At 40.6% G+C, this 21,259-nt stretch overlaps 1 protein-coding gene across 1 annotated transcript in view; it reads left to right on the top strand.

Moving 5' to 3' along the window:
• The window catches only part of clasp1a (cytoplasmic linker associated protein 1a), a 328,274-nt gene that overhangs the window by 250,749 nt on the left and 56,266 nt on the right, over positions 1-21,259 (top strand). The window contains exons 28-30 of the mRNA XM_060827050.1: positions 3,262-3,340; positions 4,269-4,412; positions 20,438-20,581. Of these exons, the coding sequence (XP_060683033.1) occupies positions 3,262-3,340; positions 4,269-4,412; positions 20,438-20,581 (367 nt within the window). The remainder of the gene's footprint in view (positions 1-3,261; positions 3,341-4,268; positions 4,413-20,437; positions 20,582-21,259) is intronic.

Here is a 21,259-nt window from a genome sequence, read left to right as displayed (position 1 = left end):
TTCTAATGGGCCAACGGGCTGAGAAGTGGCAGATGGAGTTTAATTCAGATAAATGCGAGGTGCTGCATTTTGGGAAAGCAAATCTTAGCAGGATTTATGCACTTAACGGTAAGGTCCTAGGGAGTGTTGCTGAACAAAGAGACCTTGGAGTGCAGGTTCATAGCTCCTTGAAAGTGGAGTCACAGGTAGATAGGATAGTGAAGAAGGCATTTGGTATGCTTTCCTTTATGGGTCAGAGTATTGAGTACAGGAGTTGGGAGGTCATGTTGCGGCTGTACAGTTCATTGGTTAGGCCACTGTTGGAATATTGCGTGCAATTCTGGTCTCCTTCCTGTCAGAAAGATGTTGTGAGACTTGAAAGGAAAAGATTTACAAGGATGTTGCCAGAGTTGGAGGGTCTGAGCTACAGGGAGAGGCTGAACAGGTTTGGGCTGTTTTCCCTGGAGCGTTGGAGGCTGAGGGGTAACCTTATAGAGGTTTACAAAATTATGAGGGGCATGGATAGGATAAATAGGCAAAGTCTTTTCCGTAGGGTTGCGGAGCCCAGAACTAGAGGGCATAGGTTTAGGATGAGAGGGGAAAGATATAAAAGAGATCTAAGGGGCAACTTTTTCACGCAGAGGGTGGTACATGTATGGAATGAGCTGCCAGAGGAAGTGGTGGAGGCTGGTACAATTGCAACATTTAAGAGGCGTTTGGATGGGTATGTGAATAGGAAGGGTTTGGAGGGATATGGGCCGGGTGCTGGCAGGTGGGACTAGATTGCTTTGGGATATCTGGTCTGTTTCCATGCTGTACATCTCTATGACTCTATCTGGGATCTGGTCCCAAAATAGGAAGATCTGTCTTGCAAACTAGTCAATCAACAGCTTGACATAGTCATGTTCATAGAATCGTACCTTACACACACTGTCCCAGACATCACTATTACTATTCCTGGATATATCCTGTCCCACAGGCAGTACTGACCTAGCAGAAGTGGCAGCACAGTCAGGAGGGAGTTGCCCTGGGAGTCCTCAACATTGACTCTCGATCCTGTGAACTCTCATGGACAAGGAAGGCACCTGCTGATTACCACGTACCATCCTCCCTCGACTGATGAATCAGTACATCTCCATATTGAACGACACTTGGAGGAAACTGAGAGTAACAAGGACACAACATCTGCTCTGGGTGGGGGATTCCAAAGTCACTACTGAGAGTGGCTCAGCAGTAGCACTGATGATCAAGCTGATTGGATTCTGAAGGGATATCTGCAGCATGTAGTGAAGTAACTAATGAGGGATAAACATACTTGACCTCATCCTTACCAGTCTCCTGGCTGCAGATGCATCTGTCTAGTCTAGGACTGTTGTGGTAAGAGTGACCATCAGACAATCCTTGTGGAGACAGTCCCACCTTCACGTTAAGAATACCCTCCATCATGTTGTGTGACGTGATTGCCATTCTAAATGGGACAGACTCGAACAGATGTCACAAGTTAATACTGGATGTTCATGAGGTGCTGTGGGCCATCAGCAGCAGCAGAATTGTATTCCAGTACAACCTGCAATCATGGCCAAGAGCATCTCCCACTTGACCATTACCCTCAAGCCAGGGGTTCAACCCTGGTCAGCAGAGATTGCGGGAGGGCGTGCAGGAAGCAGTTCCAGGCATGTCTGAAAATGAGGTATTAACACAGTGAAGCTACTAAACAGGACTACTTGCATGTCAAACACCATAAACAGCAAGTGATTGACAGGGCAAACCAAAACGACCAATTAGTATCATAGGATCCCTACAGTGTAGAAAGAGGCCATTTCGCCCAACAAGTCCGCACCAACCCTCAGAAGAGTATCCCAACCAGACATGTTCCCCTATCCTATTACTCTACATTTCCCTTGATTAATGCACTGAACCTACAAACCCCTGAACATTATGGGCAATTTAGCATGGCCATCCACCTAACATTGTTGGATTTTGGGAGGAACCAGAGCACCCAGAGGAAACCCACGCAAACACTGAGAGAATGTGCAAACTCCACACAGACAGTCACCTGAGGGTGGAATCTAACCCGGGCCCCTGTAGCAGCAGTGAAAACCATTGAGCCTGATTAGGTTTAAGCTCTTCAGTCTGCCACGTCCAGTCATAAATAGTGGCGGACAATGAAACAACTCTCTGGAGGAGGCAACTCCAATAATATCCCCATTCCCAGTGATGGAAGAGCCCAGCACATCAGTGCAAACGCTGAGGCTGAAACATCTGCAGCAATCTTCAGTTGAGTGGATGATCCACTTTTGCCTCCCCCAGTGCTTCCCAGCATAATACATCTACATCTAACTTCATTCGTTTCATGTATCAAGAAATGGTTGGAGTCACTATACTGCAAAGGCTAGCAGCCATAACAACAGTCCATCAATAAAACTGAAGACTTGGGCTCCAGAACCTTCCACTCCATTAACAAAGCTCTTTCAGTACAGGTACAGCACTGGCATCTACCTGACATTGTGGCAAATTGGCCAGATAGGTCCTGTACGCACAAAGCAGAAAATATCCGACACAGCAACTTACCACACCAGTCAAGTGATGGAAGTATTCCTTCCTGTTCCTTCACTGTCTCTGGCTGAAAATCCAAAATCCCTCCCAAATAGTGTTGTGGGTCAACATACAATACATGGACTGCAGTGGTTCAAGAGACAGTTCTGTGCCACCACCTCGAGGGCAACAAGGGACAGGTAACAAATGCTGGACTAGCCAGCAATGCCCACAAATGAATATTTGTTTTTCAAAACAGCAAGGTAGATGCTATACTGTGTTGCAACAAAGAGTGAGAGCAAGGTTTTCCCTTTGAAGTGGGAATTGAGTTAGAGGGATTTCATATCATCCTGATCCTGCCCCCAGTTTGATAGATGCCACTCCTGCTTTTCCAACCTCCCGAAGCAAGCCTAAGGCAAGTAGGTTAGGAGGCTTACCTCAGTTTGCTGGACAATTGATCCAGTTCTGTACATCAACATTAGATACTGTACTGTTTGCCCTCACACCTAAACGGAGGTGCGGTAAGAGGGAAACAGCAAAATGAAAGGGTTTTTGAATTAGAAAATGAATGATAAAAGGGATGAGGGTGAAAGGCAAAATAATATAAAAGTTGCGTTTTAAAGTTTTTAAAAAGATTTGTTGCTATTTTTAATTTTATGTAGGAGTATTTTGATATATAAATGCTAACCAGTCACAGAATATTAAATTATGAATTATGAAATTCTAACTCCTTTTCTTTGCTTGCAGAGAGTCCTTCCCATTTGATCAGCAATTCAATATTCTTATGCGTTTTATAGTGGATCAAACACAAACACCTAACCTCAAGGTTGGTTTAAAAACATTCAATGCTATGCTAGATAAATACTGGAAAAACATCTTGAATTAATGTACAATCCTACTTAAAAAATAATAGCAACTGAAACTTTTGAACTAGCTGAAAAGAAGAGATTCAGAAGATCCAATTCAGATTTGTACATTATACTGAATTATACATTATACATTAGTTCCTACTTAATATACAGTTGTACCATTTCTTGATTTCTGCTAAATGCCAACATAGAGTGTAAGTGGGCATTTGGCTCATCGACTCCACAATGACCCCTAAAGAGGTCCCATCCAGACACACCCTAACCCTGCATTTCCAATAGCTAATCCACCTAGCCTACACACTGAACACTGTGGGCAATTTAGTATCGCCAATCCATTTCATCTGCACGTCTTGGACTGTGGGAAGAAACCTGAGTGCCCAGAGGGGAGAATGTGCAAACTCCACACACAGTTATCCAAGGGTGGAATCGAACCTGGGTCCCTGGTGCTGTGAGGCAGCAGTGCTAACCACTGAGCCACCATGCCACTGCATCATGGAGCAAATTAACTGATGTTTAGCAGAAAGTAACAGATATTTGGATGACCAATCTTTTAAATGAGAAAAGAAAATTGCCATTTAATTTTCTTCTCTCTTGTGATGTAAAGTATTTTCCATTCTACTTGAATCCCTTTGGGAAGTTCTTTTTCATGATATTGGTAGAGGTCTGGGAGCTGATGTCCAACACTATGTAAGCTGGGAAAGATACAGCTTGCAGAGGAGAATTAATAATACTTAATGTAATTTTATAGTTTAACCCAGAATAAATTATATGTAGTTGGAGTGTCATATGTGGAGTGAAGAATTAAAAAAATCTCATCTTTCTGGACTTTGTGTTTACTTGTTCTGTCTAATTAATCCTGTTTCATACTTGCTTGTGATTTGAAAGGTTAAAGTTGCAATCTTGAAATACATTGAGAGGCTGGCAAGGCAGATGGACCCAGTCGATTTTGTTAATTCCAGTGAGACCCGTCTTGCTGTTTCCCGAATCATAACTTGGACAACCGAACCAAAGAGCTCTGATGTGAGAAAGGTGGGTAGTTTAAAATAGCTTAGCTTAGATTTTTTTGTTCAGCTGAAATACTGTATAGTGGGCTATAACCTCCTCCTGTGCTCTATGATTCTGTGAATTAAACTTAGATTTGGTTTCCCACTCTCAATTCCAGCTCTTACTTAAGGGCAATGTTTGTTTGTACCTCAACCTCATGACAGCAGCATAAATCACTGCAAAATATTTGTTTCTTTTTAAGATTACCTTACTGTTTTAATTTTACTGCTCAGTCTGTCACAAAGATTATCCAGATACAGATGGAATTATTGGCCTTTGGCCAATGTAAAACATGATTGTTAAACCATAAAATTAATTTGTTATGAAATTAAGCAATAGTTATTTTAATTGATTTGACCTTTTGGTTACTTAGAAGCCAGGTTTCTCAGTAGGAGTTCCTTAGTAATCACGTACTAGAGCTTTGTGCAGTGATTGGTGCAATTGGTTACTCTGGAATGTGATGTGAAATATCTTCAGTTATCATTCAAGCCTAAAGAAGATTTTAGAAAAGAATTAATGTGTACTCTGTAGAAAAGGAAAGGATTGCTTATTTGCTTTGCTGTAATTTTGAATGTATTTTCTCTTCTTGAGGTCTTTTCTGTTACTATCAACTGGAGAATGCATTTAATGTAGGGCTTAATGGCAAATTAAGTGGAGTTCTTTGCAGAAAATGTCAGGCCACATTTCTGATCAAATGTGGGATATGGTGCATTTAGATTTCAGCAAGTATTTAAATATATTATGAGATGAGCAATTAGCCTTCAAGTTAGGAATGCATGTAATGAAAAAGAAGCTCCCAAGGTAAATTATTTCTTTAAAAAAGTGAAGGATGATGATGAATGGAACTGAGTTGAAATGGCAAGTTTTGCTGTCAAGCTGTCGTGGATCAGGCATAGGACACTCTCTGATTACAGTTTGTGCGCATGATATGGAGCTGGACCAGAAAGGAAGCGCTTTCATTTTGCAGGGGCAAACAAATTAAGGTGAGGACTGTGGTGGGGAAGAGATAAACTAAATAATTTGTGAAAGTAGACAGATGACTGGAAACTTGCAAGATTATAAGACCAAATGTTAGAATAAATAAATGCTTGTGACTGCAGGATACAAAACTATAGGGATCTTGAAGCATTGGCGAAAAGCCCATTGAAACAAACACCACAGTGCAGGACAACAGTAAACAAAATAAATGAAACAGAACATAAATTTCAGAAGGTGATAATAAACTTGTTCAATAACTGATGTCCACACCAGTGGATTACTGTGTAATATTTTGGTCATGGTACAATTTCAAAGATCCAGTCATTGGAGCAAATGCAAAAAGGGAAAGCCAAGTTGATAGCTTAGGAGAATTAATCTACAAAGTGAGATTGAAGAGTTTAGGATTGTCTCATGTTGAAGAAACAGCTTGGACACGTACTTTTTCAACTAATAAGAACCACAACATAAGAGATACTCAGCACCAATTTTTCTATCCTCAAACCCAGGCCTGCAGGCTAATTTTGGAAGGAGGGGAGGCCAATTTGGATTCCGCTAATTTAAACAAAGAATGTCATTGTGTAGAATAGTCTGCCCAGAATGGCAAATTTTGTTAACATTAAAAGATAAATATTTGTGCTACTGGACAGTTGAGAAGTGTTAATTTTTGGAATGCATCATTTGGCTTCATACACTTTTCTGGCCCTCTGACTGCCTCTGTTCTTATTTAGGAGAGAGAAGTGTCAGTCTATTTTTCTCAGTTTGTTTTTTGTAAACCAGCAACTCTGATATACTTCGTAGATGCAATTTAAAATGACTTTGTTGTGAACTTAAATAATTGTTTTGAGGTGATAATTGAAATGAGATGACAAACAATGAACGCTTCGAATAAGGTATCTGCAGAAGACTTGCAAATGAAGTTGCAATGCAGTGTCAACTGGAATGTGGAAAGTTGATTAAAGACAGAAGATAGTGTTTAATGGATGTATTTTGTATCAGAGGAAAGGGCAGAGTGGTGTTTAAACTAGTGCCCTTAAATGCTTGTGTCACATTCACAAGTTTGATTAACTGAACGTAACTTTTAGGTGACTTTGGGTGGATGTAGACAAGTTAGTAGATTGATCAGATCTTACTAGCTGCATGTGTCTTAGGGAAAGGAAAGGGAGATGCATTAAAAATACCTATACTTTAGAATAAATAGAGCACAGATTCTTAAGACTTCAGTAAGAGCGTAAATCAGGAGTAATTATGAAACATATTAGTATAATATGGGGTAAATTTGGTAAAGTTAGAAAAGTTTATGAATTTTGAGAATTTGCCCGTGCAAGCAGAAGCAAAGACTTAAGTTGTTATGATATTGCTTAACAAAGACATTTTAGAAAAGCTTTTCATCTCACTTCACTTCAAAAGAATTCTGTTTTGTTTTAAAGAGATGTCGAAATTGTTTGCTATTGCTGATCCGAGTGTGTCGATCCCAATCTTCGTTTTGCCGTCTAAACTTGGCAACAAAATAGCGTGCATTCACTTCTTGGTTTGCTATGCTCAGTTTTATTTTCGGATGGGTGTCAGAGTCATGCCAAATTCTTTAAAATTCTAGGGTAAGAAGCTTAAACTTCGTAATGAATAACTTTTAATTATAGTAAAGGAGATTAAGAGGAGATCTGATGACCAGTCAATTGAGGGATAAGTTTCAGATCATGAAAAGAACAAATTAATAAGTGGGAGTTTTTTGAGACAGAGGGTTACTGTGAGTTGGGGTTTCCTACCTATTAGTACAATTGCAAGCACAATGCTACATTATTTTAAAAATGTAATTCCTATTTGAAAAGAACATATGAACGTCTAGAAACTTGGGCCAGAAGTATTGTGTGCTGAATTGAGTGATTACCTTGATGAAATTGTACTTTCCTTCTGTAGTGATTTCTGAGAAGGGCAGATCAGATTTTGAGATGTGGGGATTGTTCAAGGAGCAGCTACTGCGTGTCCTCGATAGGTATGTACCAGTCAGGCATGGTGTAAAGGGCCTTGTGAGGCAGCCGTGGTTTAGTAAGGAATTGGAGTCCCTTGTGAAAGGGAAGAAGGCGGCATATGTAAAGATGAGGCGTGAAGGTTCAGTAGGGGCGATTGAGAGTTATAAGGTAGCCAGGAGGGAGCTAAGAGAAGCGAGAAGGGGACATGAAAAGTCTTTAGCTGGTAGGATTAGGGAAAACCCAAAGGCTTTCTATAGGTATGTCAAGAATAAAAGGATGACTAGGGTAGGTATCGGTCCAGTCAAGGATAGTAGTGGGAAGTTGTGTGTGGAGGTGGAGGAGATTGGAGAGACATTAAATCAGTACTTTTCATCAGTATTCACTCAGGAACAGGACACTGTTGCTGATGTGAATATGGAATCACAAATAATTAGAATGGATGCCCTGGAAATATGCAGGGAAGAGGTTTTGGGAATATTGGAAAGGATGAATATAGATAAGTCTCCTGGGCCTGATGGCATTTACCCCAGGATCCTATGGGAAGCTAGGGAGGAGATAGCAGAGCCATTGGCCTGGATTTTTATGTCGTCATTGTCAACGGGAATAGTACCAGAGGACTGGAGGATAGCGAATGTGGTCCCATTGTTCAAGAAAGGGAGTAGGGATAGCCCTAGTAACTATAGGCCAGTGAGTCTGACTTCAGTGGTGGGCAAAGTCTTAGAGAGAATGGTAAGGGATAAGATTTATGAACATCTGGGTAGGAATAACGTGATCAGGGATAGCCAGCATGGTTTTGTGAAGGGCAGGTCGTGCCTCACAAACCTTATTGAGTTCTTTGAGAAGGTGACTAAGGAAGTGGACGAGGGTAAAGCAGTAGATGTTGTGTATATGGATTTTAGTAAGGCGTTCGATAAGGTTCCCCATGGTAGGCTAATGCTAAAACTACGGAGGTATGGCATGGAGGATACATTAGAGGTTTGGATTAGGAATTGGCTGGCTGGAAGGAGACAGAGGGTAGTAGTTGATGGATTATGTTCATCTTGGAGCGCAGTTACTAGCGGTGTACCACAAGGATCTGTTTTGGGACCATTGCTTTTTGTTATCTTTATAAATGATCTAGAGGAAGGACTTGAAAGCTGGGTAAGCAAGTTTGCGGATGACACAAAAGTCGGTGGAGTTGTGGATAGTGAGGAAGGAAGTGGTAGGTTACAGCGGGATATAGATAAGTTGCAGAGCTGGGCGGAAATGTGGCAAATGGAATTCAATGTAGCTAAGTGCGAAGTCGTTCACTTTGGTAGGAATAACAAGATGATGGATTACTGGGCTAATGGTAGGCTACTTGGTAGTGTGGATGAGCAGAGGGATCTTGGTGTCCATGTACACAGATCTCTGAAAGTTGCCACCCAGGTAAATAGTGCTGTGAGGAAGGCATATGGTGTACTGGGCTTTATTGGCAGAGGAATTGAGTTCCGGAGTCCTGAGGTCATGTTGCAGTTGTATAAGACTCTGGTGAGGCCTCATCTGGAGTATTGTGTGCAGTTTTGGTCGCCATACTATAGGAAGGATGTGGAAGCTTTAGAACGAGTGCAGAGGAGGTTTACCAGGATGTTGCCTGGAATGGTAGGAAAATCTTATGAGGAAAGGCTGAGGCACTTGGGGCTGTTCTCATTGGAGAAGAGAAGGTTTAGGGGAGATCTGATAGAAGTGTATAAGATGATTAGGGGTTTAGATAGGGTAGATACTAAGAACCTTTTACCGCTAATGGAGTCAGGTGTTACTAGGGGACATAGCTTTAAATTAAGGGGTGGTAGGTATAGGACAGATGTTAGGGGTAGATTCTTCACACAGCGGGTTGTGAGTTCATGGAATGCCCTGCCCGTATCAGTGGTGAACTCTCCTTCTTTATGGTCATTTAAGCGGGCATTGGATAGGCATTTGGAAGTTATTGGGCTAGTATAGGTTAGGTAGGATTCGGTCGGCGCAACATCGAGGGCCGAAGGGCCTGTACTGCGCTGTATCCTTCTATGTTCTATGTTCTATCAAGGAAATTGTAGCTTGTCTGCAGATGCATGAGTGCCATTAGTTTGCCCCCTGTTGGCAGTCGGGAGCTTTTAAGCATTTGTGTAAATGAGATGTTTTGAAAGGGTGACAGTTTGCTTTTAGACTAAATCTAAAATAATAAAGGAGGATTGTTTTGTCAGAGATTTTTCATGTATTCTGTACAAGATTCGTTCACCCAACATAGAGTAATAGAGAAATACTGCACGGAAGCAGACCTTTTAGTCCAACTCATCCATGCCGACCAGATACCCTAGGTAAATCTACTCCCGTTTGCTGGCACCCAGCCCATTTCCCTCTTAAACCCTTCCTATTCATATACCTATCCAGATGTGTTTTTAAATGTTGTAATTGTACCAATCTCAACCACTTCCTCTGGCATCTCTTTCCATGTACACACTACCCTCTATGGAAAAGTTTCTTCTTTTGTCCCTTCTAAATCCTTCCCCTCTTACCTTAAAGTTATGTCCTCTAGTTTTGGACTTCCCTACTCCAGGGAAAAGACCTTGGCTATTCACACTATCCATGCTTCTCATGATTTTAATAACCTCTATAAGGTCACCCCTCAACGTCCAATGCACCAAGTTAAATAGCCTCAGCCAATTCAGCCTCTCCCGATAGCTCAAACACTCCAGCCCTGGCAACATCCTTGTAAATCTTCTCTGAACCCTTTCTAGTTTCACAGCATCCTTCCTAAAGCAGGGAGACCAGAGCTGAACATAGTATTGCAAAAGTGGCCTAACCAATGTCCTGTACAGCCGCAACATGACTTCCCAACTCGATGCACTGACCAATAATGGAAAGCATGCCAAACACTACTTCACTATCCCATCTACCTGTGACTCCATTTTCAAGGAACTATGAACTACACTCTGATGTCTCTTTGTTCAGCTACACTCCCCAGTACCATACCATAAAGTGTATAAGTCCTGCTCTGATATCTTCTGATAACACAGCACCTCACGTTTATCTAAATTAAACTCCATCACCCATAGGCCCGTTTGATCAAGCTCCCGTTGTACTCTGAGGCAATCTGCTTTGCTATTCACTGCACCCCCAGTTTTGCTGTCATCTGCAAACTTCTTAACCATATTCACATCCAAATAAATGAACAAAAGCAGTGGACCCAGCACTGATTCTTGTGGCACATCAGAAACCTCCAGTCTGAAGAGCAACCCTCCTCCACTCCCCTCTGTCTTCTAGATTTTGAGCCAGTTATGTTTCCAAATGGCTAGTTCTCCCTGTAGCCCATGTGATCTACACTTGATAACCATGAGTCTACCATGAAGAAACTTGTCCAACGCCTCACTGAAGTCCGTATAGATCCACTGCTCTGCCCTCATCAATCCTCTTTGTTGCTTCTTCAAAAAAGTTAATCAAGTTAGTGAGACACGATTTCCCACACAAAGCCATGTTGACTATCCCTAATTGTACCTTGCCTTTCCAAATACATGTAAATCCTGTCCCTCAGGATTCCCTCCATCAACTTGCCCACCACCAATGTCAGGCTCGCCAGTCTTGATGATTGAACAAACTAATAGAAGCAAAATAATGTGGATGCTGGTATCAGAAGCAAACACAGAGAATGCTGGAGAAACTCAGTTGGTCTGGCTGCATCTGTGAAGAGAGGGAGAGACAAAGTTAATGCTTTAAGTCTGATATGACTTTTCCTCAGGACCAGTTAACTCTCAAAATGTTAACTGTTTCTCAAGATTGATCATACAGATTCAGGTTTTGCAGCAGTGCCTTCTTTCTGGAGGAACGTTAGCCTGGATTTTCCACTAGCCAGACAGTTGTTATGCCAGCATAAACGGGAATTGTGTAAGCGGTCCCTGTGGAATTCCCATTGTATCACATTGCCTGGGAAATTGAATTTTCTGCTGTTCAATTTCTCTATGTCTGTAACCTTCTGAAGCTCTTAAAAACATTGCCTAACTCCTGAGTAACTATTACACTGATTCTGTCCTTACCTACACATCCCCAGCTACACCTTCCCCAAAAAGTGAACTGTCACAACCTAAACTTGACCCTCAGTGTCCCTCACAAATAAACCCATCCTGGTCATTCTTGCCACATGATCTGGTGGCATGGGTGACCTGACCCATCCTCCCCTCCTGCTGAACCTGTCCTGGCACCTATGCTGACATTGGACCTGTTTGTTTGGTATCTTATCCGAGGCATCCTCGTCACTTGACACCCTAATCTCCCTACCCATCTAGCACCCTGCCCTCCCAGCACCCTAACATCTCACTTATTTCATGCACTTAATGGGTTGACAGTAGCTATCAGGACCTTTTAGATTTCAGAATATAACAGCTGACTGCTTTGAAAAGGGAGGTGCAATTTGTCTTCCTCTGACACGTCTATGCTGTGAAAGAACTGTCAGAGTTGAGGTATGACTGAGGGTGCATTGAGTGGACTCTCCCCTCAGAAATGCGGGGCACCCTTCTTCCACTTGAAAGGAAAGGGCAGAGAAATCTGACCCATTAAATGCTGTGAAACCGCACTTAAGGGTAGCTCCTGCTTATTACCAAAAAAGGCTCACCTATATGTATTGACCTTCCTGCATAATTATTTTTCCAAAACGGCATCTGCTTTGCCATTTCTTCTGAAACACGACAAGTAATTTAAGTACCATCCTCGTGAAGCTACATCTCTGGTCTGCTTGCATGCTAAACAATGGAAGCAGCTTGCAATAGACTTGGATTAGATCTAAGCTCTACAGGGCTGCAACATCTAGCCATTAATGGTGGCGGGCAATTAAACAACCAACAGGAGGCAGAGGCTTCCCAAGTATTCCTATCCAGTATGCTGGGGAAGCCCAGCACATCAATCCCAAAGATAAATCTGAAGCATTTGCATCATTCTTTAGCCAGAAGTACTGAGTGGGTGATCTCTGCCTCCTCACCCAGTCCCTAGCAACACAGGTGCCAGTCTTTAACCAATTTGACATGCTCCACATGAAATCAAGAAATGGCTTAAAGCACAGGACACTGCAAAGTGGGAAGGCCTTTGTCAACATTTTGTCATAGTACTGAAGACTTTGCCTTCAGATCTTGCTGCACACCAAGCGAAGCTGTTTCTGTATGGCTGAAACATTGGTGTCTACTTGACAAAGTAGAAAATTTCCCAGGTATATTTCCAAGGTATATCACAAAAATATAACTAATCCAACCTGGCCAATTACTATCCTAGTAGTCTGCTGATAATCAGCAAAGTGTTGCAAGGGCGGCTTGACAGCGCTGTCAAGTGGCATATCCTCAGCAGTAACCTGGTCATTGGCACTTATTTATGTTTCGCAAGGGGTACTCTCTGCTGGCATCAATATGTAAGATGCTGAACTTAAAATATGTAGGTGACTGTATTTGGCAGTCCTCCCTGTCCTGCCTTTCTCAGGTGACATTCTTGACATCAACGAGCACTTGCAAAACTAGATCAGTGGGAATTGGGGTTAGGGGCGAAAACCTACTTGGCATAAAGGAATATGCTTGTGGTGGTTGGAGATCATTCATCTTAATCCCAAGATATCATAACAGGGTAGTGTGCTTGCCCCATGATCATGAACTGCTTCATTAATGACCACTCCTCCATCATGAACTCTAATATTTGCCAATGATTGCACAATGTTCAGCACCCCCTGCAACAACTCAGATACTGAAACATCTCCTGTTTGAATGCAGCAAGACCTAGTCAGCATCTAGGTAAGGCATGACAGCTGATAAGTAACATTTGTGCTATACAGATGGCAGACATTGACCATTTCCATCATGGAGAATCTAACATTGCTGATTGACATTCAAAGGCATTACTAGTACAGAATTCTTCACTACCAATATTTTGTTGTTACCTTTCCCCAAAAACTGAACTTGATCATCCATATAAATATTGTGGCGACAGAATAGAGCAGAAGGTTGGATTTCTGCAAAGAGTAGCTCCCCTCCAGGCTTTCAAATACCTGTCCACCATCTACAAGGTGTAAATCAGGTGTGCGATAGAATACTCTTTGCTTGTCTGAATGGGTACAGCTTCAACATTTTAAATAAAACACAACTATCCAGAATGAAACAGCCAACTTAAATAACACTCCATCCATCCCTTTCAACCGACACTCCCTTCATCAACAACTCACTGAAGTTTCTTTGACAGCACCTTCCAAACCCGTGATCTCAAGGAGGACAAGGGCAGCAAACTTGAGAATACCACAGCCTGCAAGTTGCTGTTCCCCTGTTGTTTTTCAGTCAATATCCTGGAGCTCCCCCTCCATCATGGCCCACTACCTGGCATAGAGTCATAGAGATAAATAGCATGGAAACAGACCCTTCGGTCCAACCTGTCCATACCGACCAGATATCCCAAACCAATCTAGTCCCACCTGTCAGCACCTGGCCCATATCCCTCCAAACCCTTCTTATTCATATACCCATCCAAATGCCTCTTAAATGTTGCAATTTTACCAGCCTCCACAGCATCCTCTGACAGCTCATTCCATATCTGTACCACCCTCTGTGTGAAAGAATTGCCCCTTAGATCTCTTTTATATCTTTCCCCTCTCACCCTAAACCTGTGCCCTCTAGTTCTGGACTCCCGACCCCAGGTAAAAGACTTTGTCTGTTTATCCTATCCATGCCCCTCATAATTTTGCAAACCTCTATAAGGTCACCCCTCAGCTCTGATGCTCCAGGGAAAACAGCCCCAGCCTATTTAGCCTCTCCCTATAGCTCAGATCCTCCAACCCTGATTTACGTCCTTGTAAATCTTTTCTGAACCCTTTCAAGTTTCACAACATATTTACGCAAAGGAAAATCTGACTACCCTGTAAATAATCAGGAGAAAATCTAAATATCACAAAACCTGTAAAAAAAAAATGAATTTTGCGTTTGTCAATCATTTTCAGTGTCCAAAGTCATGCCTTCCATGATAGAGATATCCCTGTTGGTTAATGCCATGGGAGAATGTATCTGTGTTTGCAAGCATTACTCTTTGCAGTGAAATACTCTGTTGTATTTTGGTGAGAGGAATTAAGTTCCATGGGAGAGACTGTACACGCCAAGTAACGCAATCCATTTTAAAGACCTTTTAAGTATTTGTATCAAGTAAGTGCTATTAATTTAAAGAGAACTGTTAACACTCTGTGTTGACTTTTTTTTAATGGTTTTTAGCTACATGTTATAATAGTCAACTTGGTGTTTACACTGCTTTCTGCAGTTGACTTTATTATTCTATTTACTGACATTCCCTGACGCTTGAATATCATGACCTTGTTGAACTATATCTTTTCCTGAATAAGTCGCTTTTCACATTTTTTTATTTGCCACTTCAATATTGGCAAGTTGTACTTGTGTGGTTTCTTTCATGCAAATAATATTGCAAGACCCTTCACACATGAGGAAACATAGAAAATTTTAAATTAAAATCTTCACAATGGAGATGAAGGTTAGGGGAATGATCAAATGGTTTAGTCCAGCAGGTGACGATTACAAATATCATTGGAAAAAGAGAGGGTGAAAGTTTTGGAAAGAGTTTCAGATTCGAAGCTATGCTATCCGAGTTTTAAGAAAAGAAAAGAATAAGTTATGGAAGTAGGATGAGGTCACGTACGAAGAGGCAGGGAATTAAATTTAATGGCCAAGTTGTTGCAGCCCATATGAGGACTTTGCCTGTTCATTTTGCTGACAACTCCCCGTAAAAGTTGGTTTTAGAGTGTGACCTTGCTCTAATCTGTCTGCATGGCTCCATCTATGGGGGCCCTGGCTTCTGTGAGCAAGGAATAAGAAGTTGACGTTCTTGAATCAATTGCAGCAAATATTTCTCAGGTGTGCAGTGCTACATTTTAACTCGAGTGACCAGTAGGTTTGGGCTGGGTGAGGCAGGTTAAAGTTTCAAAACTACATTGCTGTTACTTTGATTTCACTCAATGAAGATACTGGAAATGCTTCCCGAACAGCACCATGAGGATATCTGCAACAAATGGCTGGCAGCAGTTTATGAAGGCAGCTCACCAACATCATCTTGCAGGCAACTAGGGATGGGCAATATATTCAACAAATGCACAACTTCAGAAAATTTAACAAATGTATTTTGCTGGTTCAATCTAATGTGCACAGTGTCTGATCAAATGATTTATTTATAATGTGTACTTATTGCAGAATAACTGTGGATTTGTTTTGCAAAAAATCAAACTTGTAAAGTATTTGAGATAGGAATGTTAATCATATATGTGCAGAAGTCCTTTATTCTGTTATTTGGGCACAAACTTGAGAAACTACTGTTTGCTATTTGCTGATATTGCAACTCTATATTTAAATTAAGAGCTAATTGGACAATGAGCCCCTTTGAATGTCTTTTTTATCATACAAGAGAATTATTACAAATTCCACAGATTGACATCATGCGAGACCTTAACAGTTCCTGAAGTCAGACATGTTCCTGCCTTAGAAGCAGTGAACGACACATGCTTTGACAATTCTGTTCCTTTGGTATTGTATACTAGAGGTCAAAAACTCTCACGTCATGCTATAGTTGATTTAGATTTATGCTTTATACTATGCCTTCCTTCTTTTCCATTTGGTGTAAATGTAAACAACTACGTTGGTGAATTTTAGAAATTGTCTAATTCATAGAATGGTGCAGCACAGAAGGAGGCCATTTGAGCTGTCATGTCTGAGTTGTTCATATTATTCAAAATGGATGAGTCAGCTTCTTAGTCTTTTGTGTCACCGGTCAAAGCACAGCAGGCCAGGCAGCATCTCAGGAATAGAGAATTCGACGTTTCGAGCATAAGCCCTTGAAGGGCTTATGCTCGAAACGTCGAATTCTCTATTCCTGAGATGCTGCCTGGCCTGCCGTGCTTTGACCAGCAACACATTTGCAGCTGTGATCTCCAGCATCTGCAGACCTCATTTTTTACTTTTGTGTCACCGTCCATTTGATTATTCCTTGAATTGTATTGCATTGAACATTCCAAAATATTTTATAACATTTTGAGGGGTGACCTTATAGAGGTTTACAAAATTGTGAGGGGTATGGATAGGGTAAATAGGCCAAGTCTTTTCCCTGGGTTTGGGGAGTCCAGAACTAGCGGGCATATGTTTAGGGTGAGAGGGGAAAGTTGTAAAAGAGACCTAAGGGGGAACATTTTCACACAGAGAGTGGTACGTGTATGGAATGAGCTGTCAGAGGAAGTGGTGGAGTTTGGTACAATTGCAACATTTAAAAGTCATGTGGATGGGTATATGAATAGGAAGGGTTTGGAGGGATATGGGCCGGGTGCTGGCAGATGGGACTAGATTGGATTGGGATATCTGGTCGGCATGGACGGGTTGGACTGAAGGGTCTGTTTCCATGCTGTACATCTCTATGACTCTAATAATAATATATGGCCATTCACAAATGAAGGTAACTAGAAAAGCTTTAAAAAACAATCTGCATGACGTGGATGAAAGTAAAGGGAATGATCAAGTGGTTTAATCAAGAAGGTGGCATTTTTTGTTATAATGTTTTTTTTAAATTCCTTACAGATTCAACAAATATCCTTTGCTTTTTTATAGTCTGGGTTTATTTGCCTGTAGCATTGCTGTTTGTTCATTTTATATATGCGACTGAAGTTTTAATGAATAATCATTCTTCTGAGACGAGCATTTCAAAAATGCAAACTTTTAAATACTGGACAATCTCAACCCTAAGTGTCGCTACCAGTTCATAAAATACTTTGGAAATAATGTTTCCTGCTCACGTTAGGCTGTTTGTTACCGATGGGCAAAAGATTGTGGCATTATTTTGACATTTGAGATGTAGCAGGATCTTGCTTGATTACGGGAGGGGGGTGGGGTGAAACCAAATGTATAACTTTGTTGGCAAAAAGGGAGCAAATTGGCAGCTCCCAAGAGTGACAGCTGAAATAATGTAAATAATAATCTCTCTGATGCAAACACAACTAGTCACTTTCTATTGTGCTTGTCGGCTTTATATAATTTTGTTAATCATGCAACTGCTGTTTATTGTATACTGCAATTTTTCTAATACCTTCCCACCTGTCAAACCCAGACTGTGCATAGTTGGTTGAGTGATGAGGTGTTGGCCAGGTCCTGTTCGAGTACCTCTGGGCCTGGTGAAATTGGCCTGGAAGAAAAGTGTAAACAGGTAGAAAAATGTTGCACCTACTAATCTAAAGTTGCTTTTTCCCTGTATCATTACTTTTTTTTTAATAACTTGGCTGCACCAAGGTCTTGGCCTGACTGACTTCTGTTTCTGTGTAACAACCATGTGTTCACTTTCCTCTCTTGCCAAAAGCAATTGACTTCTGGTAACTACAGTGCATAGGTGGTGGTCTCTGGGAGTAAAGTTTGCCTTTTCTTTGCAGTCTTAATAAATAAAATAGAGCATTGGCCCTTTTATTGAGAATTGCTGCCTGTGATGTCGGAATGCATGCTCATCTGTTAACTAATGGATCTGAAAGTACATTAACACATTCTTTAAGTGTGTGTTTACTTGGGACTTGAATTTCTTTTTGTATTCTTTGTGCAAATTGAATTTGTACTAGCAAGTTTCCAGTAAATCTAATTGTGTTAAAGTTTATCTCAAATGTATAAAAGAAAAAAAAATAGTATTTTGTGGATAATATCAATGTAATACATCTTGTGTATTGCACACCTTATTTAGAAGCACCACTTTGTTTACTAATTCTGACAGAACATTAACTTTTTTATTCCAGCACATTCCTAGCAGTTTTATGCATTTGATTTACATGTATTATTCATGTTTTGCTGACTCCTTTGAGTATAGGAGTTGGAAAGTCATGGTGAGGTTGTACAAGACATTGGTGAAATTTCTTTTGGAATACTGTGTCCAGTTCTTTTTGCCCAGTTATAGGTAGGATGTTATTAGGCTGATTCATGAGATGTACCAGGATGTTGCCAGGTATGGAAAGTTTGAGTTATAAGGAAAGATTGTGACTTTTTCACTGGAGAGCTGAAGATTGAGAGGTGGCTCTGTAGAATTTTTAAAAATAATAAGAGGTATAGAGTTAATGGTAGCTCGCTTTTCCCTCGGATGGTAGATTTCAAGGGTCGGGGGCACTTTTTCACGCGGACAGAAGAGAGACTTAAAGACATGAGGGGCAAACCTTTTACATACAGGGTGGTTCAAGTGTGGAATGAACTTCTTGAGGAAGTCATGGTCATAGGTATACTTACAGCGTTTAAAAGTCATTTGGGTAAATACTTGAATAGGAAAGAGGGACATGGGCCAGGAGCAGGCAAGACCAGTTTAGTTTGGGATTATGTTCGGCTTGGACTAGTTGGACTGAAGGGCCTGTTTCCATGCTGTACAACTATGACTCTGACTCGTGAGTTAAAGGTTAAAAGTTAATGCTATCTTGAATGAAGATTCATTCAACATTTGATGAAGTACCACATAATAAACTTGTTAACAAAGTGTAAGTTGTAATTTAAAGGTGAATTGGCTGTGTGGGTACAAATTAGATTAGGAACAAAAGGTGGAACGTATTGATGAGTTATTTTTCAGTCTGGATGGAAGTGCGCAATGATGTCTCCAGTGGTAGATGTTGTAACTGCTGGTTTGTTTTTCAAATTAATAACCTGGACTTGGGGCATAATGAATAATATCAAAGCTTACAGATAAAAAAATGAGGAGGATAGACTGGCTAATTAATTAAACATATAGATATGGCCAATGAAGTTTAACAAAATGAAATCTTGAGGTGATTCGCTTTCATGGGAAGAGGAAAATGAGCAGGAGCTACATGGTGTAATTTTAAATGGAGTGTAGGAATAAATCATTTGAAGGTGATAAGGCAAAATGAGAAGGTTTTTAAAAATCCATATAGGATCCTTGGATTCATTAATATGGCATTAAAGCAAGTTGCTGAATCTTAATGAAACACCGATTATGCCCCGATGGAAAATTATGTCCGGTCCTGGGTACCGCATTGTGAGAAGGCTATGGAGAAGGTTGGAGATGGTTTTAAAGGACAATTACTCAATCGGTGCCAGCTATTAAATTCCTCAGTTACTGAGAGAAACTAGGCTTGTTCTACTTAAAGCAGGTATGGGAGATTTAATAGAAATATTCTACATCTTGTATGGTCTGGATTAGAATAAATAAAATGGATCTGTTTCCAGTGCACAAGTAGCACACATGGAACTGGAAAATAATTATGGCAACAATTATGATCCGGGATGGGCAGACTGAAAGTGTACAGTCATGATTTTTACATAGAATAGGTTAAATATTTAAAAGAAGAAAGATCAAGTTGATGGGACCAGAAGAATTGGCTACTTAGAAAAGTTTCAAAAAGTGAGCACAGATGCAATGGGCTGAGTGACCTTGTTTAGTGTTCCAATTCTATGCAGAATGTACTGCAGGTTTTATAATACATCTGTCACCATCTTTTGCAAACTAAAAACAGTAAGTCTAGACTGGTGTTTCCTTTTGAAATCCTGGCAGTCTGCTGTTCATTTGTTTCACAATTTTTATCCATGCCTGCCCTGTCCAACTCCAGACTCATCATTTTAGAAAAAAGCACAAGAAAATACCAAGCACTGACAGTTTAGTTATAAGCAGTGTATAATTAGAATGATGTTTGCTAGAGTTACTGGCTGATCGAAGGGTGACTGTTCCCTGCTGGGAATTTAAGTTTTAAATGTGAACTGCTTGGAAAATTCTTTGTATCAGTGTTTGATGGTCTTTATGCATGTTGGATTTCAGTGATGCTATTTGAGTGTGCAATACAAAAGTACATGAGCACTGAACCAGGTGAGCTCTCTTTAAAAGAAATGCTATTGGGAAATTGGCAGTCTGCTGCATAGTCTTTTAACAAAAAGCCAATAACCTTCAAATAGCGTAGCAAATGTTAGTAATAGGGTTTTCACGGTTTCCATTGAGTGATTGATTTCTTAGGGTCTGTTTGGTGGTTGATGAGAGTGCCAGAAGTTTTAATGAGTAACTTTTAATTTCTTTGTAATCACCGTTTCCCTTTGTTTTCCCCAGGCTGCGCAGGTCGTGCTGATTTCTCTGTTTGAGCTGAACACTCCTGAGTTCACTATGTTACTTGGTGCCTTGCCAAAAACATTCCAAGATGGTGCCACCAAGCTCCTTCACAATCACTTGAAGAACTCTAGCAACACTAGTGTGGTACTTGGCTCCTGCCACTTTTTGTTTTGCAATATTTCAGTGATAATGGAAAGCTAATGTGCAAAAAACAGTGTGAACTAGTATTGTGGTTATGCTAATGTGTTAGCAACTCCGAGGTTGAGAGTTAAAACCTCACCATGGTAAAGTGAGAATTGAGCTCAGTAAACTTGTGGGCTAATGCAATAAAACTGATAAATTGTTGCAAAAACCAATATAGCTCACTACTGTCCTTCAGGAAAGAGTGCCTAACTAGGCCTACGTATAACACCAATCCCATTCTATATCGTTGAATCCTACGATACGAATCCTTTGTGGGCACTTTGAGCTGGATAATAAAACCAGGATTTTTTTGTAAAAGAATGGGACACTGTTTCTTTGTGAGCTGGACAAATAGTTTTATCATGAAATTAACTTTTAGTCATGCTTTCATGTCTTTGAATTATAATGGTTATTTATTTTGGAATAGAGAGCTTAATATGCAGTAAAACACTAAAAATTCGAAGGGAGAAAGAAATTTGTAATTGTAAAACCCTTTTTAAATTTCTTCATCTCTCATATTTAGATATATGTGAGGTGTATGTGCCATTAATCTGTGCATTGTTTTTCTTCTAATCATACTGTGCATAATAGAAGTAGATGTGAATTTTAGACCACAGCTGTGAAAGTCAGACTATGCCT

This window comes from Hemiscyllium ocellatum, chromosome 7, assembly GCF_020745735.1.
Source record: "Hemiscyllium ocellatum isolate sHemOce1 chromosome 7, sHemOce1.pat.X.cur, whole genome shotgun sequence".
NCBI classification, from domain to species: domain Eukaryota; kingdom Metazoa; phylum Chordata; class Chondrichthyes; order Orectolobiformes; family Hemiscylliidae; genus Hemiscyllium; species Hemiscyllium ocellatum.
Note: the sequence above shows the minus strand (reverse complement) of the source record. Positions and strands in the feature narration are given on the sequence as shown.